This window comes from Mastomys coucha, unplaced genomic scaffold (genome assembly GCF_008632895.1).
Source record: "Mastomys coucha isolate ucsf_1 unplaced genomic scaffold, UCSF_Mcou_1 pScaffold4, whole genome shotgun sequence".
Lineage (NCBI taxonomy): Eukaryota > Metazoa > Chordata > Mammalia > Rodentia > Muridae > Mastomys > Mastomys coucha.
The window spans coordinates 5,730,224-5,749,616 of NW_022196910.1; the positions used below are offsets into that span (position 1 = coordinate 5,730,224).

General features: G+C 37.6%; 1 protein-coding gene and 1 long non-coding RNA gene across 5 annotated transcripts in view; one reads left to right on the plus strand and one right to left on the minus strand.

The window, feature by feature from the left end:
- LOC116076302 (coiled-coil domain-containing protein 7-like) overlaps positions 1 to 11,608 on the plus strand; it is a 67,630-nt gene extending 56,022 nt beyond the window's left edge. For 2 of the 4 annotated variants that reach the window (XM_031350021.1, XM_031350018.1), the window contains exons 11-15: positions 2,210 to 2,264; positions 6,333 to 6,518; positions 9,277 to 9,299; positions 10,841 to 10,896; positions 11,485 to 11,608. In XM_031350021.1, coding sequence (XP_031205881.1) covers positions 2,210 to 2,264; positions 6,333 to 6,518; positions 9,277 to 9,299; positions 10,841 to 10,868 — 292 coding nt within the window. In that variant the 3' untranslated portion in view covers positions 10,869 to 10,896; positions 11,485 to 11,608. Of the gene's footprint in view, positions 1 to 2,209; positions 2,265 to 6,332; positions 6,519 to 9,276; positions 9,315 to 10,840; positions 10,897 to 11,484 lie in introns of all 4 variants that reach the window. The other 2 variants (XM_031350019.1, XM_031350020.1) reach the window with 2 other exon arrangements.
- On the minus strand, positions 7,699 to 17,754 carry LOC116076309. The gene is made up of 3 exons (XR_004112890.1): positions 17,692 to 17,754; positions 8,156 to 8,266; positions 7,699 to 7,859 (listed from the first exon to the last, which is right to left on the minus strand). It is a non-coding gene; the product is annotated as an uncharacterized LOC116076309 (long non-coding RNA).
- Positions 17,755 to 19,393: the final 1,639 nt, after the last annotated feature.

Genomic DNA, 19,393 nt, shown 5'->3' on the forward strand with positions numbered 1-19,393 from the left:
AGATATCAAGGAAAAGTAGTTGTTGCTTCCTGTTATTTTTGTAGTTAGAGCTGGCATTCCATTCATGTAGGGGAAGAGACAGGAGGGACATCCAGATGGCCAAGAAAATCAGTTGAAATATGCAGTGGTAGGGAGTAGTGGACATGGAGAACCTCTAGAAAGTCCCAGATATCTGGAATTTGAGAGGTTATCAGGACTCAATGGGGATGACATTAGCTGAAATGCCCAACAATGGGGAGATGGAACCAGAATAGACCACCTACAATAGACAGACATAGCCCCATTTTGAGGCAAGGTGCCACCCACCCATCTTCAAATATTTTAACACAGAATTGTTCCTATCTAAAGGAAATGCAGGGGCAAAAATGGAGCAGAGTCTGCCCCAACTTGGGATCCATCCCATGCATGAACACCAAATCCTGACGCTATTACTGAGGCCATATTGTGAGTACAGAGAGAAGGACTGAACTAACAATTGGATTGAGGTCAGGGACCCATAAGGAAGAGTTAGAGGAAAGACTGAAGGACCTTAAGGAGATGGCAACCCCATAGTAAGAACAACAGTGTCAACTAACCCTGACCCCTCAGAGCTCCCAAAGACTAAGCTGGTTCATCATCCTGGGCTCATATGTAGCAGAGAACTGCCTTACTGGCCTCAGTGGAAGAGGAATAGGCCAGTCCTGTGGAAACTTGGTTCCTCAGGGAAGAGGAATGCTGATGGGGTGAGGTGCCAGTGGGTGGATGGGTGGGGGCACACCCTCTCAAAAGTAGGGGAGAGGGGCAAGGCAGTGAAGAGGGGATGGGGTGAAGAACTCTTGGAATGAGGACCAAGAATAAGGACAACTTTTAGAGTATAAATAAATATAATAATTTAATTTAAGAAAATCAGATTGAAATCTTAAAACAAATGTAACAGGAAAAGGCTTGGGTTAACTCTTCCTCACCAGCTAATGCTCTAAGCTTGCAGATTCCCTAAATCATCTCTCCAGAATTTATTCTTTTCCTATTGCAGGCTTTAATTATGTTTAGTTTTCTAAAAGAAACAATTGCCCATTTATGTAAATAAATTGTTATAAAGTGGCTTTAATATATGAACTTAAGTATAAATTGATCGTTGTAATTCAAATTTGCTTGCTATGTCTTATTTAAAATAAAGTTATGAAATGAGCCTATGAATTCAATGTGTACAGAGAGCTTTAGTTTCTGGAAAGAATTTTATTAGATAAAAAAATTTGTCCTTTGAAGAAGAAAAGTGTTCAGGGAAGAAAAATAAACAGTACACTTTCAAAATTTTAGTCACTTTACATTTTAATCATAGCACTGAAAATTTGGCTTGAGAAAAGTTAATCATTTGTTTATCACTTAGGCCATAGGGAGCTAATGACTCTTTTAAGTGGTATGTATGTAATGTAATATGTAGTAATAAGAGCCGCAGGAGCAGCAATAGTAGTAGTAAATGTATGAGAGGCAGAGGAGTGGCTTAGCAGGTAAAAGTGCTTGCTTCATAAGCCTGACATCCTGAGTTTGATCCCTGGATACCACATAAAATCCAGACTCATTGTCTATAATCCTATCGATCTTATGGGGAGATGGGAGACAGGAACAGGTCATGTTTACAGTACAATGGAAGAAACAAGAAACAATGCTGCAAACACAAGGCAAATGCAAAAAAAATGACTCTTTAGCAAAAAGATAGTGTTACTTTCTTTAAAAACAAGGTTGTCTTCTGACCTTCAAGCATAAACTGTCATGAGCTCTCTCTCCTCTCTCTCCTTCTCTATCTGTGTCTCTCTGTCTCTCTGTGTCTCTCTATCTATCTCTCTCTGTCTCTCTATGTGTGTGTGTGCTCGTGCGTGTGTGTGTGTGTGTGTGTGTGTGTGTGTGTGTGTGTGTGTGTATGCATGCGTGCGTGTGCTGGTGAGTTTTAAAGGTATCAATTTCTTTTAAGATTTTAAATGGTCTGAAGTATTTGGGAAAGCAAAGCACTGATGTGTTTTCAAATATGATTTTTAAAAAAAAATATATATATATATATATATATATGGTTTTTCGAGACAGGGTTTCTCTGTGTTGCCCTGGCTGTCCTGGAACTCACTCTGTAGACCAGGCTGGCCTTGAACTCAGAAATCCGCCTGCCTCTGCCTCCCAAGTGCTGGGACTAAAGGCGTGCGCCACCACCGCCCGGCTAAAAATATATTTTTAATTACAGGAAATTATCTCCAAGCGGAGAAGTTAAATCAGTTGAAGAACTACATCAAATCCAAGTAAGATATATCCTCTCTGAGTCTATTTCTGTAGTAATTCATTACAAATTATCTTTTGCATGCCACTTCGGATTTGAATCATAAGTGCTCCATTTTGATGGGTCATCTGCCCTTTTGGACTCTGCTGTCCTCTGAGGTGGCTGAGTCCCGTCACGAGCCTAACTATATTTCTGGCTCTTTGCCATGAGTTTCTTTTCCAGTTTCGAGGTCCAGCTGAGATCCCTGACTGGTGATTAGAGGTCTGTTTTTTGTCCTCATTACTGCTTGCTTTTGTTTTAGTAGACAGGGTTTCCTTTCATATTTCAATAAGAATAATATAGTTTTCAGATGTTTTCTTAAAATAACTGCTTTATTAAAGAAAATTACAAGCGTTTTATACTTTAAAGATGTTTTTTATATTTTTATTTGACTTTGGTTTTTCTGATGAGATACAGCCTTCAAATTATCATTTTCCTGTGTGATGTTTGGGTCCTTTCTTAATTTCTCCTTTAATTGCTTTTCAACAGTTTGGCTTAGTTACATGAACACATGACTTCTTTTTTTTTTATTATTAGATATTTTCTTTGTTTACATGTCATATGATTTCTCCTTTCCCAGTTTCCCCTCCAACAAACAAACAAACAAACAAAAACAAGAACAAACCCCTGTTGCCTCCCCCCTCCCCATGCTTGTCACCCCACCCTCTCCCACTTCTTGGCCCTCGCATTCCCCTACACTGGGGCACAGAATCTTCACAGGGCCAAGGGCCTCTCCTCCCATTGATGATTGACTTTGCAATCCTCTACTATACACATGCTTCCAGAATAATCAGTCCTACCATGTATAGTCCTTGGTTAGTGGTTGAGTCCCTGGGAGCTCTGAGGGTACTAGTTAGTTCATATTGTTGTTCATCCTAAGGGACTGCAAACCCTTCAGCTCCTTTGGTTCTTTCTCTAACTCCTTCATTGGGGACCCTGTACTCAGTTCAATGGATGGCTGTGAACCTCTACATCTGTATTAGTCAGGTACTGTCAGAGCCTCTCAGGAGATAGCTCTATTAGGCTGGCTTGTCTTCCTTCAGTCTCTGCTCCATAGTTAGTCTCTGCAACTTCTGTGGGTATTTTGTTCCCCCTTTTAAGAAGGAATTAAATGTCCTTAGGTTTGGTCTTCTCGTTGTGTCCTGGATTTCCTGGATGTTTTGGGTTAGGATCTTTTTGCATTTTGCATTTTCTTTGACTGTTGTGCCAATGTTTTCTATGGTATCTTCTGCCCCTGAGATTCTCTCTTCTATCTCTTGTATTCTGTTGGTGATGCTTGCATCTATGTTTCCTGACTTCTTTCCTAAGATTTCTAACTCCCGAGTTGTCTCTCTTTGTGATTTTTTTTTTGTTTCCACTTCTATTTTTAGTTTCTGGATGATTTTGCTCAATTCCTTCACCTGTTTGTTTGTGTTTTCCTGTAATTCCTTAAGGGATTTTTGTGTTTCCGCTTTAAGGGCTTCTACTTGTTTACTCATCATCTCCTATAATTCTTTATGGGATTTTTTTTGTTTGTTTGTTTCCTCTTTACCTGTGTTCTCCTGTATTTCTTTAAGGGGGTTATTCATTTCCTTCTTAAATTCCTCTAGCACCATCATGAGATATGATTTTAGACCCAAATCTTGCCTTTCCAGTGTTTTGGAATATCCAGGACTTGCTGTGGTGGGAGTACTAGGTTCTAATGAAGCCAAGTAGTCTTGGTTTCTGTTGGTAGGATTCTTGGCTTTGCCTTTCGCCATCTGTTCATCTCTGGTGTTAGATGTTCTTGCTGTCTCTGACTAGAGCTTGTTCCTCCTGTGGGTCTGTAAGCCTGTGTCAGTACTTCTGGGAGATCAGCTCTCCTCTGGTAAAAACCGGGGTGCAGATGAGTGAGTCTCTGGGTTAAAGCACTCCCTGGAGGCAGGCTCTCCACTCCAGGGAAGGGGCAGAGAGGGTTGCAGATCCACTGCTGTCACTTGGAAGCTGAGAGGATCCTGTCCCTACCTCTCTTCGACTCCCCTGCAATTTGTGAGACCTGTGCCTCCTGGCTGGTCCGGCCTTAGAAAGTCACCGGAGAGAAAATGGCAGATCTCACCTGAGCCTCTGGTTAAAACACTTCCTGGAGGCAGGCTCTCCACTCCCAGGGAAGGGGCAGAGAGGGTTGCTGATCCACTGCTGTCACTTGGAGGCTGAGAAGATCCTGTCCCTGCCGCCCTTGGACTCCCCTTGAGCCAGGGGCCTTAAGCAGAGCAATTAGAGTCAATGCTGGGGTTTGAACCCAGTGTGCTGTCAGTCACAATGACTTGTGTTTGGTATACTCAGACTCATTTCCTGCATGAAATATGAGAAGTCTGTAGTCCAACTCCCAACAATCAACTCCCAACAATGGTCGGCAGCAGCTGTGAATGGAAGTCCAAGGATCCAGCAGTTGCTCAGTCCCACAAGGCAAGCAGGCGAAGCAGAGCCCCACTTGACTGTTCTTAACACACTAGGTTGGCATGTGCTCAGCATCTTGAGTATGTAACTTTTGCCAAACATGTTTTTGCCTCTTTCTGTTCCTCTGTATGGATACACACTTGGGTGGAAGAAATGTGATGTCACACTACATATTATTTTATTTACTTTAAGTGTATAGATGTTTTGTCTATGTGTACGTCTGTGTCATGTGCATGCAATGCCCTCAGAGGCTAAAAAAACTGGCACCGGATCCTCTCCAGCAGGGGTCACAATCAGCTGTGAGCTACCATGTGGATGCTGTAAATGTAAATCCCTAGCTTTGAGAAGGGCATTCAGTCTTCCTCACCAGCTAACCAGTCTCCAGCATCCCCTGGATACTGGATAATTTACAATTTTCAAGTTGTAAATTACGGTTTGAGTTGTCTTCAACCTTGATATATGGTTTGTAAGTTATAAGGGAATATTGGTTGCTCTGCATGCATGGCTCAGGAAGAGCATGCTCTGGAACTGAAAGCCTTGAAACTGAGAAGTTTGTCCAGGCACATATACAACATAGATAGTATCAAATATTTTATATAAAGATATTTCATAAACTTCCCTGAAATACACAAGAAACCCAAATAAGTAGATTGTGGTTTAAAAACAAATACAGACAATATAATATATATATATCAATAAAACACAGACATATAATATATATCAACCTCATTGATTATTAAATTTCACTTTAACAATAGATGCTTCTCGCCTACAATTTTATCACAACTTAAGGGACAGCTATATCTAATGTTTTTGGGTATAAGCCAAAGTATACAATCTTTCCCATACTTCCATTATATGAGCATGAATTACTTTTTTGAGAGGAAATATTCATTGAAATTGTTGAGGAAATGTAACCTTTCATTTATCAAGTTTACTTCTAAAAGTTTTTCCTAAAGAAAAAAAAGTGCACAAAATCCTTCAATTAAGGTGTGATGGATTTTAATAGTAAAATGTTTGAAATGACCAAAATGTTTGTTGGTAAAATATTTGAAAATTTGAAAATGTCATTTTATTAAATAAATTCTGGTACCTATTTTTGTGACTATATACTTTTGCTGTAAATATATAACATTTTGAATAAAAAGATCATATTTTATGCATATGGCATAATATAGTATATGTGTCATCAAAATGTATATATATAAACATACCAGAGAATACATATATTGAGTGATTTTTGTATGTGATGAGGGAGGTTTTTTGGTGTGAATTTTCTTTTTCAGATTTTTCTTTGTAGAACAAATTCTGATACTTGGTGTATTAAGCACCCTCCCCTTAGAGGTCTTTTTAGGGTGCCACTGCTCATCATGGCTTTGAAGATGGTAACTTGGGAAAATGTCTGTGCTTTATTTTAATAAGATAAAAGTGGAAAATGTTTCTTAAATGTTTTCCTACATGCAAATAGCTTTTATTAATTCTAACTATAAAGCTGTTGGATTATAGAAGATGGTTTAACTTAACTTCCTCAGTCAGCTAGAGAGAATGTAGGTATCAGTGTGTGCAGATTCCTGAAGTTTGTGCTTTTTAGAGGGAGGTGTGACTTAAAACTGACAAACTGATTTCTCACAATCAGGAAGCGGAAAGAAATAAGACTCAGCTCGACAGTGTCCAACATCAAAAGACGGAGGTGTTTAAAGAAGAGAAGAATAAAACAAAACCGGACCGGGGTCAGAGTAAATCAAAGGTTAAAGGTGAAGATCCAAAAGATTCCTTACCAAAGAAGAGTGACACACAGTCGGATGGACAAAAGAAGGATCAGGTGAGAGAGAAACTGACCAAGCAGTCAGTATGTGACACACGGTAAAATGTTCATATCTTCCTTACTTTATTTGTGTAAATTACTTTTTATTTATCTAGAGGTTTGATTTTTACCCTTTAGATGTATAGATTCATTGTCATCCTAAATACCAACTATAAGTTAGCAATTTTGGCTGATGATTTAAGCATATTTTGGAGAACAGGAAGAAAATAAGGTTTTAAAAACTAAAGACAATCTGCTTAAAGTGGATAAAACTCAATATAAAGTCAAAATTTTGGAGAAGAATCCTAAAGAATATTTTGTTTGTTCCTATAGCACTGTGGATTCAGAAGCTTTACCCCTCCCTAACCCAAAAATGCTTTCTTAAACTTTATTCTGACTTTGTTGGATCTCCTGAGCCATGAGCCTCTTCTTGGATTAGCCTGCAGGTCTTTGTGCATACTCACGATGACATACCCATTGTATACTAAAGTGTACCTTCCACTGTAGTCACACAGGTTGTCTGTGAGCCAGAACTATGTATTCTGTATTCTATCGTGTTCAGGCTCTAACTAGCTTGCTCCTTGTACACATTTTGCCCTATTTTCTAAAATTTTTCTAGTTACAAAGAGAGATGAAGAATTAAATGTCCTATTTCATTTAGTTTTTCTTAGTTGTATAATAAATTCCCAAAGAACTTCATGGCCCAGACAACGTACACAATTAACTCAGATTTGTGGACTGGAATTCAAGAGTATACACACACCTGAAGGTTGTAACAGTACCAGAAAAATGTCATAGAAGGCTGCCCATAAAACTCTTTCTTCACAACTTTACAAAAGCTGGGAAAACAACAATGTAAAGGGAAAGTCAGAGAGATACGAGGTACACAGATATATGACATACTTGATCTTGTAAGTGACATGTCCTCCATCTTACCATATCCTCTGCATTGGAAAAGCTTCATTTTCTAATGAATTGTTGGTTATGGAAAGACTATACACAATTCGGCAAAATCACTGGGAGGCTGCATGGTGAAAACAGAGTGAGTGAGATTGTGAAAAGTCCTAAACTGAGTACTAAATTTAGCAGGTTATCTTACAATACTCAACAGGAGAAGCCATGAAAGATTAAGATTTTAGGCAAAGCAGCAACGTTTAAGTCTGTAATTTTGTAGAAAACAAATGATGAATTGCTAAGCTGGTGAATTATTCTTCTTTATTAAGCTCATAGTTTAAAAGTACTTTGTGTATATGGTAAATAAAGCTACTCATGTTTCTGTTAAAGTCACTCTCTTGGTATTCCAGTACTCTGGGACATCAGTTCTTGATTCTTGATTTCACATAGGTACCTTGTTATCATCTGTGTCAGGAGATAAAAATATAAAAGCAAACAGCAATAAAGGAAAAATATGACATCTCTGCTACTGAATACTAGCTTCTGTTATATAAAAGCTCTATTGTATGATCTCTTCAATATGATAAAAAAAAAAAAAGGAGTGGCTGGCTTGTAATATTGCTTAAATTAAGTAAGAGACCGGGATTGCTATTATTTTTGCCAGGAACTGAACACAAATATCCGCCAATTCTTAATTACTGGGATGTGATAACACTTTAAAGAATGAATGTAAAATGACATAATGTTCACGAACAGCTTACGTAAGTTGTTAGCACTGTGTAACATAGTTTTGCTGGTGCTTTTTAGCTCAGCCGTAGTTCTCTGGATGGCTGTATGAAAATCCATTGTGACATATCAGTGCACTGCTTCTCCTGCAACAAACACAAATTGTGAACTGTCTCTACCATACCAGTTCACCACTGAGAGTAGACCAGGGTCAGTGTCTGTTGGAGAGAGTTATCTGCTGTCATTCACGTGTCCAGGCATATAGAATCTTTACCATAGTACAGTGGCTTCTGACACCACATTCAGCCTCATCACTCAGGACTGACCGGAGGAACTTTGCATTTGTCACATTTAACTTGAAGGAAGACTAGAGATGCAGACTAGCAAAGTATCTAAGAAAAAAAGGAAACCGTTTTGGTGAACTGCCAAAAGTATTGCTGTACGTGGGTAAAGAATATTCATATGAAAGAAGCAACATTAAGTGATGTTCAGGCCTGGAGTGACACTAAGTATCAACATCTATGTTACAGAAAAATACCTGTTGCTGTTTAAAGGAATTAGTCTATTAATAAAAACATACTTGTTGGGCACAGGTTTCAGTTTGACCAGATGCTTCAATAAATTTTCCAGTATTCACTCTTGATATATATTTAAAATTGTGTTTTTAAAACGCCATTATTGGTGCGCCTTAGCATAATAAACTATAGCAACTGTATTTAAAATAATATAGTTATAGACACATTTAAAATAACTTTTATCTACTAAAATTACATTTAAAAACCCTGTAGACTTTTAATTAAGAAATACAATTTCAGGGCCAGCTGTTCCTTAATCTTGTCCTATGCAAAAATATAATTTTTCAGCCTTTGTAATATATTTGTCTTATATAACTGTCATATTAAGAAAAACATTTTGATAGCCTGGCATAATGATGCAAGCTTTTAATCCCATCACTTGAGGGGCCTAGCAGACCAATCTCTATGAATTTAAGACAAGTTTTGTCTGCATAGTAAGCTCCAGGTTAGCCGAGGCTTCATAGTGAGAACCCATCTCAACAACAAGGCAGGAAAGATGGGGCGGGAAAATTACCTTGAATATTTTTTACCTGACTCATTTTAAACATTGTCTATATATTTGTTATTTTATCTTATTACAGATCTCACCTGATCAAAGTAAAAGGTCAGTTAGTGAAAGGTAAAACAGTTTTTATTTGTTCTGTGTTCTCATAGTTTTATTAGTTACATGCCTAAGACAAAAAATAACAAACCGAGTCTTTGTGTCATCACTTGTTCTTGTGCTCTTGGACAACTAATGTTAAATACAAAATGTTTGAAACTTTAGATGTCAAAAATGTAAATTAGGGGGAATTAAAACCTCAAAAGTTTAAAATAGCTTTAAATAAAGAATTAGATTTAAAGTATGATTAGATTTCTAAAGTGATAACTGACTCTTATTTTTAACTTAGTTATCAAAATACAGGACCTAGATCTATAAACAGCTCAAGATTCTGTGTTTTGTTGTCCCAGCCATTCACATCTTGGTGCATACAGAAACATGAAACTAGTTGAATTGCTTGATTCACCCAAATAAATATTACAGTTTTCCTTCTTGAATCTCTTTAATGTTCATACTCTGATTATTACCAAACCTACTCAATTAGGGGACAGTGCTCCTGAGGCAGAATGTTTAAGGGGCATTAGATTCTTTCAGAGAAGTTAGGGTACAATATTACTGATACAAAAGCTGTCAATGGTTTTTTTCCCTTTTTTTATACAAAGCCTCACACATAAAATTTTTACTTTGATTACCTTGTAGAAAATAGAAGAGAATGCCTAGCCATATATGCCTCTATGTTTTATTACCACTTTAGATTTTCTAGATCACAAGCCTAGGTCAATTAGCAAGTATTTGGGCCTGTTTTTAATGTTGGTGCATATATATGCACATTTTTCTAAATATATATATTAAAAGTGTGTGATTTTCTATTGCAGAAAACATTAGATATTACTTATGCCTTTTCCTTGTTATCTTACTGTGGGAAGGGCTTCTAATTTATCCTTTTACATTTAAAAATGCATAGTCAGCATTATAACATTGTAAGGTCATAAGAAAAAGTATTGATAATTAAACTCCCCGTGGAATCCTACCCAGCTTAAGAACTGTGTGGAAAGGGAAATAAAGCAGGGTGCTTTCATACTCATGCTTACATTGTAGTGAGTGCAACATTGTTCTATGGTTTCTCTAAGGAAACATGATAGACTTAAGCTTTTGAAATGGTGCACTGTCTGCATCTGTCATCTAAAAAAGTCTTGGTAATATTTAATATCATTTTAATATTGAGCCTTGAGTTGCTGCTAATGAACCCATTGACCACGTTGGTAAACCACATATTGGAAAACAGAGACATGGACTTTAAAAACTATACCACATAGCAGCTCTCTATTCTCAATGAAGGCATTAGTAAAGCAGTCTCATGCTGGGCATAATTCTCCATGCCTTTAGTCCCAGCTCTCAGAAGGGAGAGGCCAGAGGAACTCTGTGTACCCAAGGTCGGGCTGATCAATATATGGATTTCCAAGCCATCCAGGGCTACAGAGTGGGATCCTGTCTCAAATAAATAAATTTACTTTAAAAAAGCAAAACTTACTCAGCTGCTTGTATGTCTTTAAATAATTTCTCAGGAGATGTTACACTCTCATTCACTTTTATCAATGAATCAGATTTGAGACTCATCATGGAGACGAGTGAATGAAACAAGACATCACTGGGCCGATAGGTAATATGGAGCATATTGTCAGGGAAGAACCCACTGTACGATTCCCAAAAGATTGTTGTAATTAATTTTCATTCAGCTTGTTTTTGATGTAGATATTACTTAGCAAGCAAAAACTCTGCTGGGGTGCAAAGTATGTAAAGAGGTAACAAATATATAGCTATTGTCCTTGCTATGTGAGCAGTAGAATAAGGTAAATGATATATATGAAAAAAAAAAGCTGAGTGTGGTGTGGCTCATCAGAGAGGATGAAGCATGTTTGGCTAGACTGAGAATTATATGGTGTTTAATTTCAGAGGGGATGGGGTTGGCCTTTACTAGGCAATATTATAATAGATTTTTTCCCTATGAATAAATCTTCAGGCCTTCATGAACTTATTTAGAATATGCATAAGGTGCACAAGGAAAACAAGAAATTCATTTTGTTGGGGATCTAAATGAAAGGCAATGGTGAGAAATAACACGTGAAATTGCTTAGTAAACTTTATAGACTTGTCCATTAACAGCTATATTTTAAATGTTTAAAATTCAAACTTTTAGCACGTAACACACAGTATTATTCACCAATCTTCATTTTGGGTTACTCCTTAGAGCCAAATAGAATTTGTGGAGCACTTTGGAAGCCCCTCGACCTTCCCAGAGCGGATGTGAGCAGAGGAAGATTCCACCTCAGCAGATATATGACATTGCTTGCAATAAAGAACATTCTTCTGCACTTGGCATGGTTCATTCTGACTTAGGGAATGAGGTAGTGACAAACAGTTAACCAGACAACAGATTTTAACAGTTTATTGTCTCAAATATATGCTAGTTTTTCTAAAATATTTTACAGTGAAATTTACATGTTTAAGACATGAAAATCTAAACTATTTCTTGGTGTTTTACTTTGAAGAGTTACACATCCATCTTCATCATTATGAATATTTTCATTGAAACTTCTGCTTCCAAATACTACAGAGGCTTATTATAAATCACAAAATCCCAAAAAAGAAAAAGTTTTCCATGCTGATTTTTCTCCATAAATTATTAGCTGCTAAGTTTACTTCATTAATTTATCATTCACTCCACACTTATTATTTGTTACTCTCAAATGCTGGATATTCTCTAGTTATGAAATTCATGCACAACAAAGACAGATAAAGTCACTTTTCTTATGCCCACACTTGAACAGGAGAGGGGTAGAAAAACAAAAATAGCTAAAACAAACACATACATGTGATAACTCTAGAATAGAATAGAAAGTAAAAATGATAAAAAAAAAAAATCCTTATCTGTATTATTCTCATCACTATTACCAAACACAAGAAGCAACCCAAGGGAAGAAAAACCCAGAAGAACACATAGTGTCACACTAACCTGCTTCCTCCAGGTAGTCCTCATGTCTCAAATCCTCCACATCCTCCCAAACCAACTGTCACATAGGAGGGTAATTTAGATCTAGTTATGGAATAAGCTGTTAAAATAGAGTTCTCCCAATTTTATCAGGATTTACTTCTGTAAGTGAAAGCCTATGTTAACATTGTGAATGCCAGAGGACACTTCCTAATTCACTCAGTTCACTGTTGCCCTTTACACTGCCCCGATCAGCGGTCTATTATTAGTGACATTCATAAGGTAGGTTTTCTAGAGGAAGCCTAATTATAAGAAGCAACAGAGGTAAAAATTATTCTCAAGAAAGAGATTATTCTATGGGGAAATGCTTGTAAAGAATTCCTGGGACTTAAGGAAAATGATGACACGTCATACCCAAACATGGGACACAATGAAAGCAATGCTAAGAGGAAAGTTCACAGCACTAAGGGCCCTGGTAAAGAAACTGGAGAGATCTTAAACTAACAACTTGAGAGATCTTACACTAACAACTTACATTAACACACCTGAGAGCTCTAGAACAAAAAGAAGCAAACTTACCCAAGAGGAGTAGAGGGCAGGAAAGAGTCAAACTCAGGGCTAAAATCAACCAAATAGAAACAAAGAAAACAATACAAAGAATAAGCAAAACCAAAAGCTGGTTCTTTGAGAGCATCAACAAGATAGATAAACCCCTAGCCAAGCTAAATAAAGGGCCAACAGGCAGTATCCAAATTAATAAAATCAGAAATGTAAAGGAGACATAACAACAGAAATGGAGGAAATTCAAAAAATCATCAGATCCTACTATAAAAGTCTATACTCAACAAAACTGGAAAATCTAGATGAAATGGATGGTTTTCTAGACAGATGCCACATACCAAAGTTAAACCAAGAACAGGTAAATTGTCTAAACAGGCCCATAACACACAAGGAAATAGAAGTCATTAAAAACCTCCCAACCAAAAAACCCCCATGGCCAGATGGATTTAGTGCAGAATCCTAACAGACCTTCAAAGAAGACCTGATACCAATTTTCCTCAAACTATTCCCTTAAAACAGAAGGAACGCTACCTAACTTGTTCTATGAAGCCACAATTACGCTGATACCTAAACCACACAAGGGCCCAACCAAAAAAAGAGGACTTCAAACCAATCTCGCTTATGAATATTAATGCAAAAATACTCAATAAAATTATTGCAAATTGAATCCAAGAACACATTAAAACCATCATTCACCACAATCACATAGGCTTCATCCCAGGGATGCAAGGTAGGTTTAATATATGAAAATCCATTAACGTAATCCACTATATAAACAAACTCAAAGAAAAAAATCACATGATCATCTCCTTAGATGCGGACTAATTCTTAAAAACATTTTAACTCTGTTGAGAGGAGTAAAGCTCAATAGCAACATACTTAACCAAGGATCTTAGTGATAAAGGACAACTTTGGGGATTATGCATCAGGAGGAGGAACAAGGGGGAGAAAGCAACCACAATGTTGTACAGCTGCGCTGGTTGACACCAGCTTTTCATGTTAGACTATTCTGTTACATAAGACCATCCCTATCCCCTAAAAAGCTGAAGTTGTGGAAGTGTACAAGATAACCACAGGTACACTTTTATGTATTCCAAAGCCCAACAAAGGACTATGTTTTCAGAGATCCACCATGCCTTGGAGGTAAAACTAGCCTTGCTTACGCAGTGATGAAGATGAACATGTTTGGCTAATTCTCTAGAACTAAACTAATTTATGAAGTATGTGTTCTTTCTCCACTGAAGTGTATTGGGATTGTGGTTTAAAAAAATAAATCATTCTTACATGCTTGATTCTGTTCTGTGGATGTACATGTCTGTGCTTCTGCCAGAGCCATATTATATTCAATGTGTTTTTTGGGGAAAATGGAAAAATGGGTTAGGGGGATTAGGGTTTAAGGCTTAGGGTTTAGGATATATGGTTTAGAGTTAAGGGTTAGAGGTTAGGAGTTAGTGTTTGGGGTTTAGGGTACAGGGTTAGGGTTGGGGGTTAGGGGTTAGATTCAAGGTCAGGTTCAGAGTCATGGTCAGGGTCAGGGGTTTGTTGTTAGGGGTTAGATTTGGGGTTTAGGGATTAGGAAATAGGGGTTAGGATTTAGCTTTAGAGTTTAAAGTTTAGGTTTAAGGATTAGAGGTTGCGGGTTAGGTTTAGGGTTAGGGATTTGGGGTTTGGGTTTAGGGTTAGGGTTAGGCTTAGGGTTAGGATTTAATCAGGGTTAATAATGGATCATATCCAGATGATCAACACTGCACAAAAAGGTTAGCATCCATCTCCTGAATGTTTCAATTTCATTATGGGTGTGAAAAAAATCATTTATAAAACATAACTTTCTATACGTTTTTTATCCTCTCATGGTTTTCTGGAAGATACTTATAATACTATACACCTGAAATAAGAATTCTAGACAGAGCCTTATATTCTGAACACCACTGATGTAGTAAATCAGTTATAGATCCATGATTGATTTGTGGAGCAAGGTATTACTGATTCCAGGACCTGCAATCTAATTCACAAACCACTACCATAAACTTGCCTTAAGACATTAATTTATTGTACTCTGCTTAAATCTATACTGTTTATTTATGACAGATCCCATTAGGCCTTGACATTTAATCGGTGTTTTTAAACATTTTATATATATTGATGAAGGTTTTTCTTTCCTAAAATGATTCCTAAATTTTTCATACCTTTCTACTCACCCAACATTGTGTTCTATATCTCTAAGAAAGTAACATGAAATAAACGACCAAAAATACCTAACCGAACAAAAACTTTGAAGTAAAAATAAATAAATGAAAAGAAATAATACAGAAGGAACACAGCCAAGTTGATTCTATGAGGCCATAGTCACTCTGATACTTAAACCACACAAAAAAGACTCAAAATTAAGAAAGAGAATTTGAGATCAATTTCTCTTATGAACAAACTGGGTCCAAGAACACATCAAAATCACCATCCACCATGATCAAGTAGGCTTCAACTTATTGATGCAATTATAGTTCATTATATGAAAATCCATCATATAAATAAACTGAAAGAAGAAAACCACGTGATCATCTTATTAGATGATGAAGAAGCCTTTGACAAAATCCATCACACATTCATGTTAAAAAATCTTAGAGAGGGACTTTTTTCTTTTTTTTTGGTTTGGTTTGGTTTGGTTTGGTATTTTCGAGACAGGGTTTCTCTGCGTCACCTGGGCTGTCCTGAAACTCAATCTGTAGACCAGGCTGGCCTCAAACTCAGAAATCCACCTGCCTCTGCCTCCCAAGTGCTGGGATTAAAGGTGTGCACCACCACCGCTCAGCGGGAGGGACTTTCTAAGGCAGGACAAGCCAGGAGGCACAGGCTGCAGAAGTGGCTGAGCAACTGGGACAGGGTCCTTTCTACATCCATCTACAACCAGGAGGTATGCCTGTTCCACAGCTCTCTGTGCACTATTCCTGCAAGTGGAGAGCTTGTCTCTAAGGAGTGCTCTGACCGAGGGACTCAGGTGAGATCGCCATTTTCTCTCCAGTGACTTTCTACGGCTAGACGAGCCAGGAGGCACAGGCCGCAGAAACAGCAGAGCATCTGGGACAGGATCCTTCATTCATCCATCTGCACCCAGGAAGGACGGCTGATCCACAGCCCTCTGTGCACTGGCCTTAACAGGGGAGAGCTGATCTCCCAGGAATGCTGAGATAGGCTTATAGACCCAAAGGAGGAACAAGCACCAGCCAGAGACAGCAAGAACATCTAACACCAGAGATTAGCTGATGGCAAAAGGCAAACACAAGAATCTTACCAAGAGAAACCAAGACTACTTGCATCATCAGAACCCAGTACTCCAGAACCCAGTATACAGTTAATATGTTTGGAGTTATTTAAAATTTATATTGAGAAAAATATATTTTCACTATTGCTGTAGACGAGCATCTACATGAGACTGTTAAATGGATTGTTGTTTTATATCAGACAACTTCTATAATACTTATTTTTATTGTTATAATATTTTATAAATTTTAAGGAATATGACAAAAAGATATTGTAGGTATTGAAGGGGGGTCTCTGGGAGGAGCGGTGTTATAAAAGGGAAACAAGAATGTGATTCAATTCTATTTAATTAAAATATGTTTTTAAATGTTAACAAATTCAGATAAATTGAAATCATGTAACTTTTCTCATCATAATGCAATAAAAGTTTTAAAAAAGAAAAAAAATCTAATGTTGGCTATAGGCTTTCTATTAATTTTCATTATTATGTTTAGGTATGTCTCTTATAACATATTCACTTCAAGTATTTTATCATAAAGGGGTATTGGATATTGTCAGAGAATTGTTTTATCCTCTAATGAGACGATCATTTTTTTCATATCCTTTATTCACATTGTTGATTACACTTACTAACATTTATATGTTGAACCATCCCTGCCTCTCTGAGATGAAGCCTACTTGATTGATCATGGTGGATGATCTTTTGATGTGTTTTCTATTGTATTTAGTTTGTTTCATTGAGTATTCTTATATCTATGGTCATAAGAGAAATTCTCTTTCTTTGTTGAGTCTTCATATTGTTTTGGTATTAGAGTAACCATGGCTTCATAAAACCATGATTTCTTTTGTTTGTATATTGTTGAATACTTTGAGGAGTATTGTCATTAATCTTATTTTAAATTCTGGTAGGGTTCTGCCTTAAATCGTATGGCATTCCTAGCAGATTTGTAATAACTTTTCTTTTTCTGGGTGTTATGGGTCTATATAAGTTGTTCATCTTATTTTGATTTAACTTTTGTAAGTGGAACCTATTGAGGAAATTATCCATTTCTTTTAGAATTTCCAATTTGGTGGAATACAGGATTTAAAAGTATGCCTTTATCATTTGCTGAATTTCTTCATTTATTTCTTTGTCCCCATTTTCATTTCATATTTTATTAATGTGGATATTCTCTATATTTTAGTTAGTATTAACAAGGGGTTGGTTGTTTTATCTTGTTGATTTTCTCCAAGAACCAACTCTATGTTTCATTAACTCTTTGTATCCTTCTCTTTCTATCTTATTGATTTCAGCCATCAATTTTTTTCTGATGTCTACTCCATTTTCCAAGTGATTACTTAACTTCCTTCTATTCTAGACCTTCAGGTGTGCTGATAAGTTGCTAGGATTAGAGCTCTCCAGTTTTTTCATGTAGGCATTTTTTGCTATGAACTTTCTTCTTAGCACCACTTTCATTTTCATTGTGTTCCAGAAGATGGTGTATGTTGTATTTTAATTTTCACTGAATTCTAGAAAGTCTTTAACTTCTTCCTTCATTTCTGTCTTAGGCTGTTTCATTCAGTAGTTGTCTTAGTTAGGGTTTTACTACTGTGATGAGACACCATGACCAAGGCAACTCTTACAAGGATTTTGAATTGTGGCTGGCTTACAGGTTCAGATGTTCAATCCATTATCCTCAAGGCAGAAACACACCTCCATAGTTCCACTCCTTGGGCCAAGCATATACAAACAATCACATTCCACTCTGTGACCCCCATAGAGCATTCGAGATTCGAGCATTCAACATTGAAGATTCGAGTATTCAGCATTGAGGACTCTAGATTCAAGCCTCTACCCTTCTGGCTCGTGCACCCGCAGACCCTTGGGACTCCGGCCAGGACTGTGCAGCCCGAACCTACTCGGAGCCCAGGGGTGCTGCACCAGTCCAGAGGAGATGGCTGATGTTTAGACTTAGTGTGTTTTAGATAGCCTCAGATGCACCTCGACTACTGAGCTGCCAGATTTTTCATTTCTCTTTTGCAATGATTGTAAAAGCCTCATGTCAATTTTTTTAAGAAATACATTCAGATAGAACACTTCTTGTGTAGTGTCTATTTGTCAAAGCCGAATCCCATGCACACCTGGCCAGAACCCATCGTCCTGCGGAACAAGGGATCCCCGTAAGAAATCCCAGTCCGTGGCATTTCATCTCTTTTTTCATCATAGCCTTGGAGGAAGTAAATTATTTACCATGGTCATTCAAATGTAAGGAAAGAGATCACCACTTGTGTTTGTGGATTTTGAAACATTTAGAGTAAATACTAAAGTTTGCTGTATATGTGGCAAGTTCATTTACAGAAGTTTAATTGCCCATTCTTGTATTCCTTCTGTGACTTCTGTTCACCTTCTATTGAGATTTCACCTGGTGATAACTATGTTTCTGTTGCAGTGCATAGAATGGCATGCCAATAATCTAAGTTGTCCATTGTTTATTGACCAAGCTAACTCAGTCAGTCAACAGTTTCTCCAGGACAGGGAGTGAGGATTAAAAAGAAAACTGACAATTAAAAACACTGTAGCATGACCCCAGCCAGTTCTGAGGCTGAAGCCATTGTTTGTTTGTTTGTTTGTTTGTTTGTTTGTTTTTCCCCCAGTCTGCTTTTATACCACGTTAAAAGTACATGCAAAATAATAAGATCCATTCTGAGTCAAGGACCAAGTAAGGCAATAAAAAAAATCCTGTACACGCCTTTCTGGGATCTATTCAGGAAGATCAAGACAAAAGGAATGCCAACCATGCCTTAGCTGAGTCTGCTCTGTGTAGTGCATTAACTCAAATGTAAATGATTTTAATCTGAGCCTATTTCCTGAGTCACAGCCCAAAGTCAGATTTTCCCTTTCAGCGGGACCCAGGCACACAGGAACTCTGCCAGCCCAGTGGCTCAGGTTGCTTCTGGTCTGTCTGGGCAGGTGCCCTGAGCAGACCTTGGGTGCAAACTCTGAAGTCAGTGCCAAACACCCAGAGGAAGCTCCACTTCCGGGTGCTCTAACAAGTCCAGAGTCACAGGATTCCAGAATCACAGGATCACAGAGACAGCTTGACTCTGAAGAGTTCTGACACAATCAGGATCACAGGAAGGACAGGCTCCAGTCAGATCTAGCAGGGGCAGGTAGCACTAGAGATAACCAGATGGTGCGGGGCAAGCATAAAAATATAAGCAACACAAACCAAGGTTACTTGGCATCATCAGAAACCAATACTCCCACAATAGCAAGTCCTGGACACACCATCACACCAGAAAAGCAAGATTCAGATATAAAATGACTTCTCATGGTGATGATACAGGACTTTAAGAAAGACATAAATAGCAC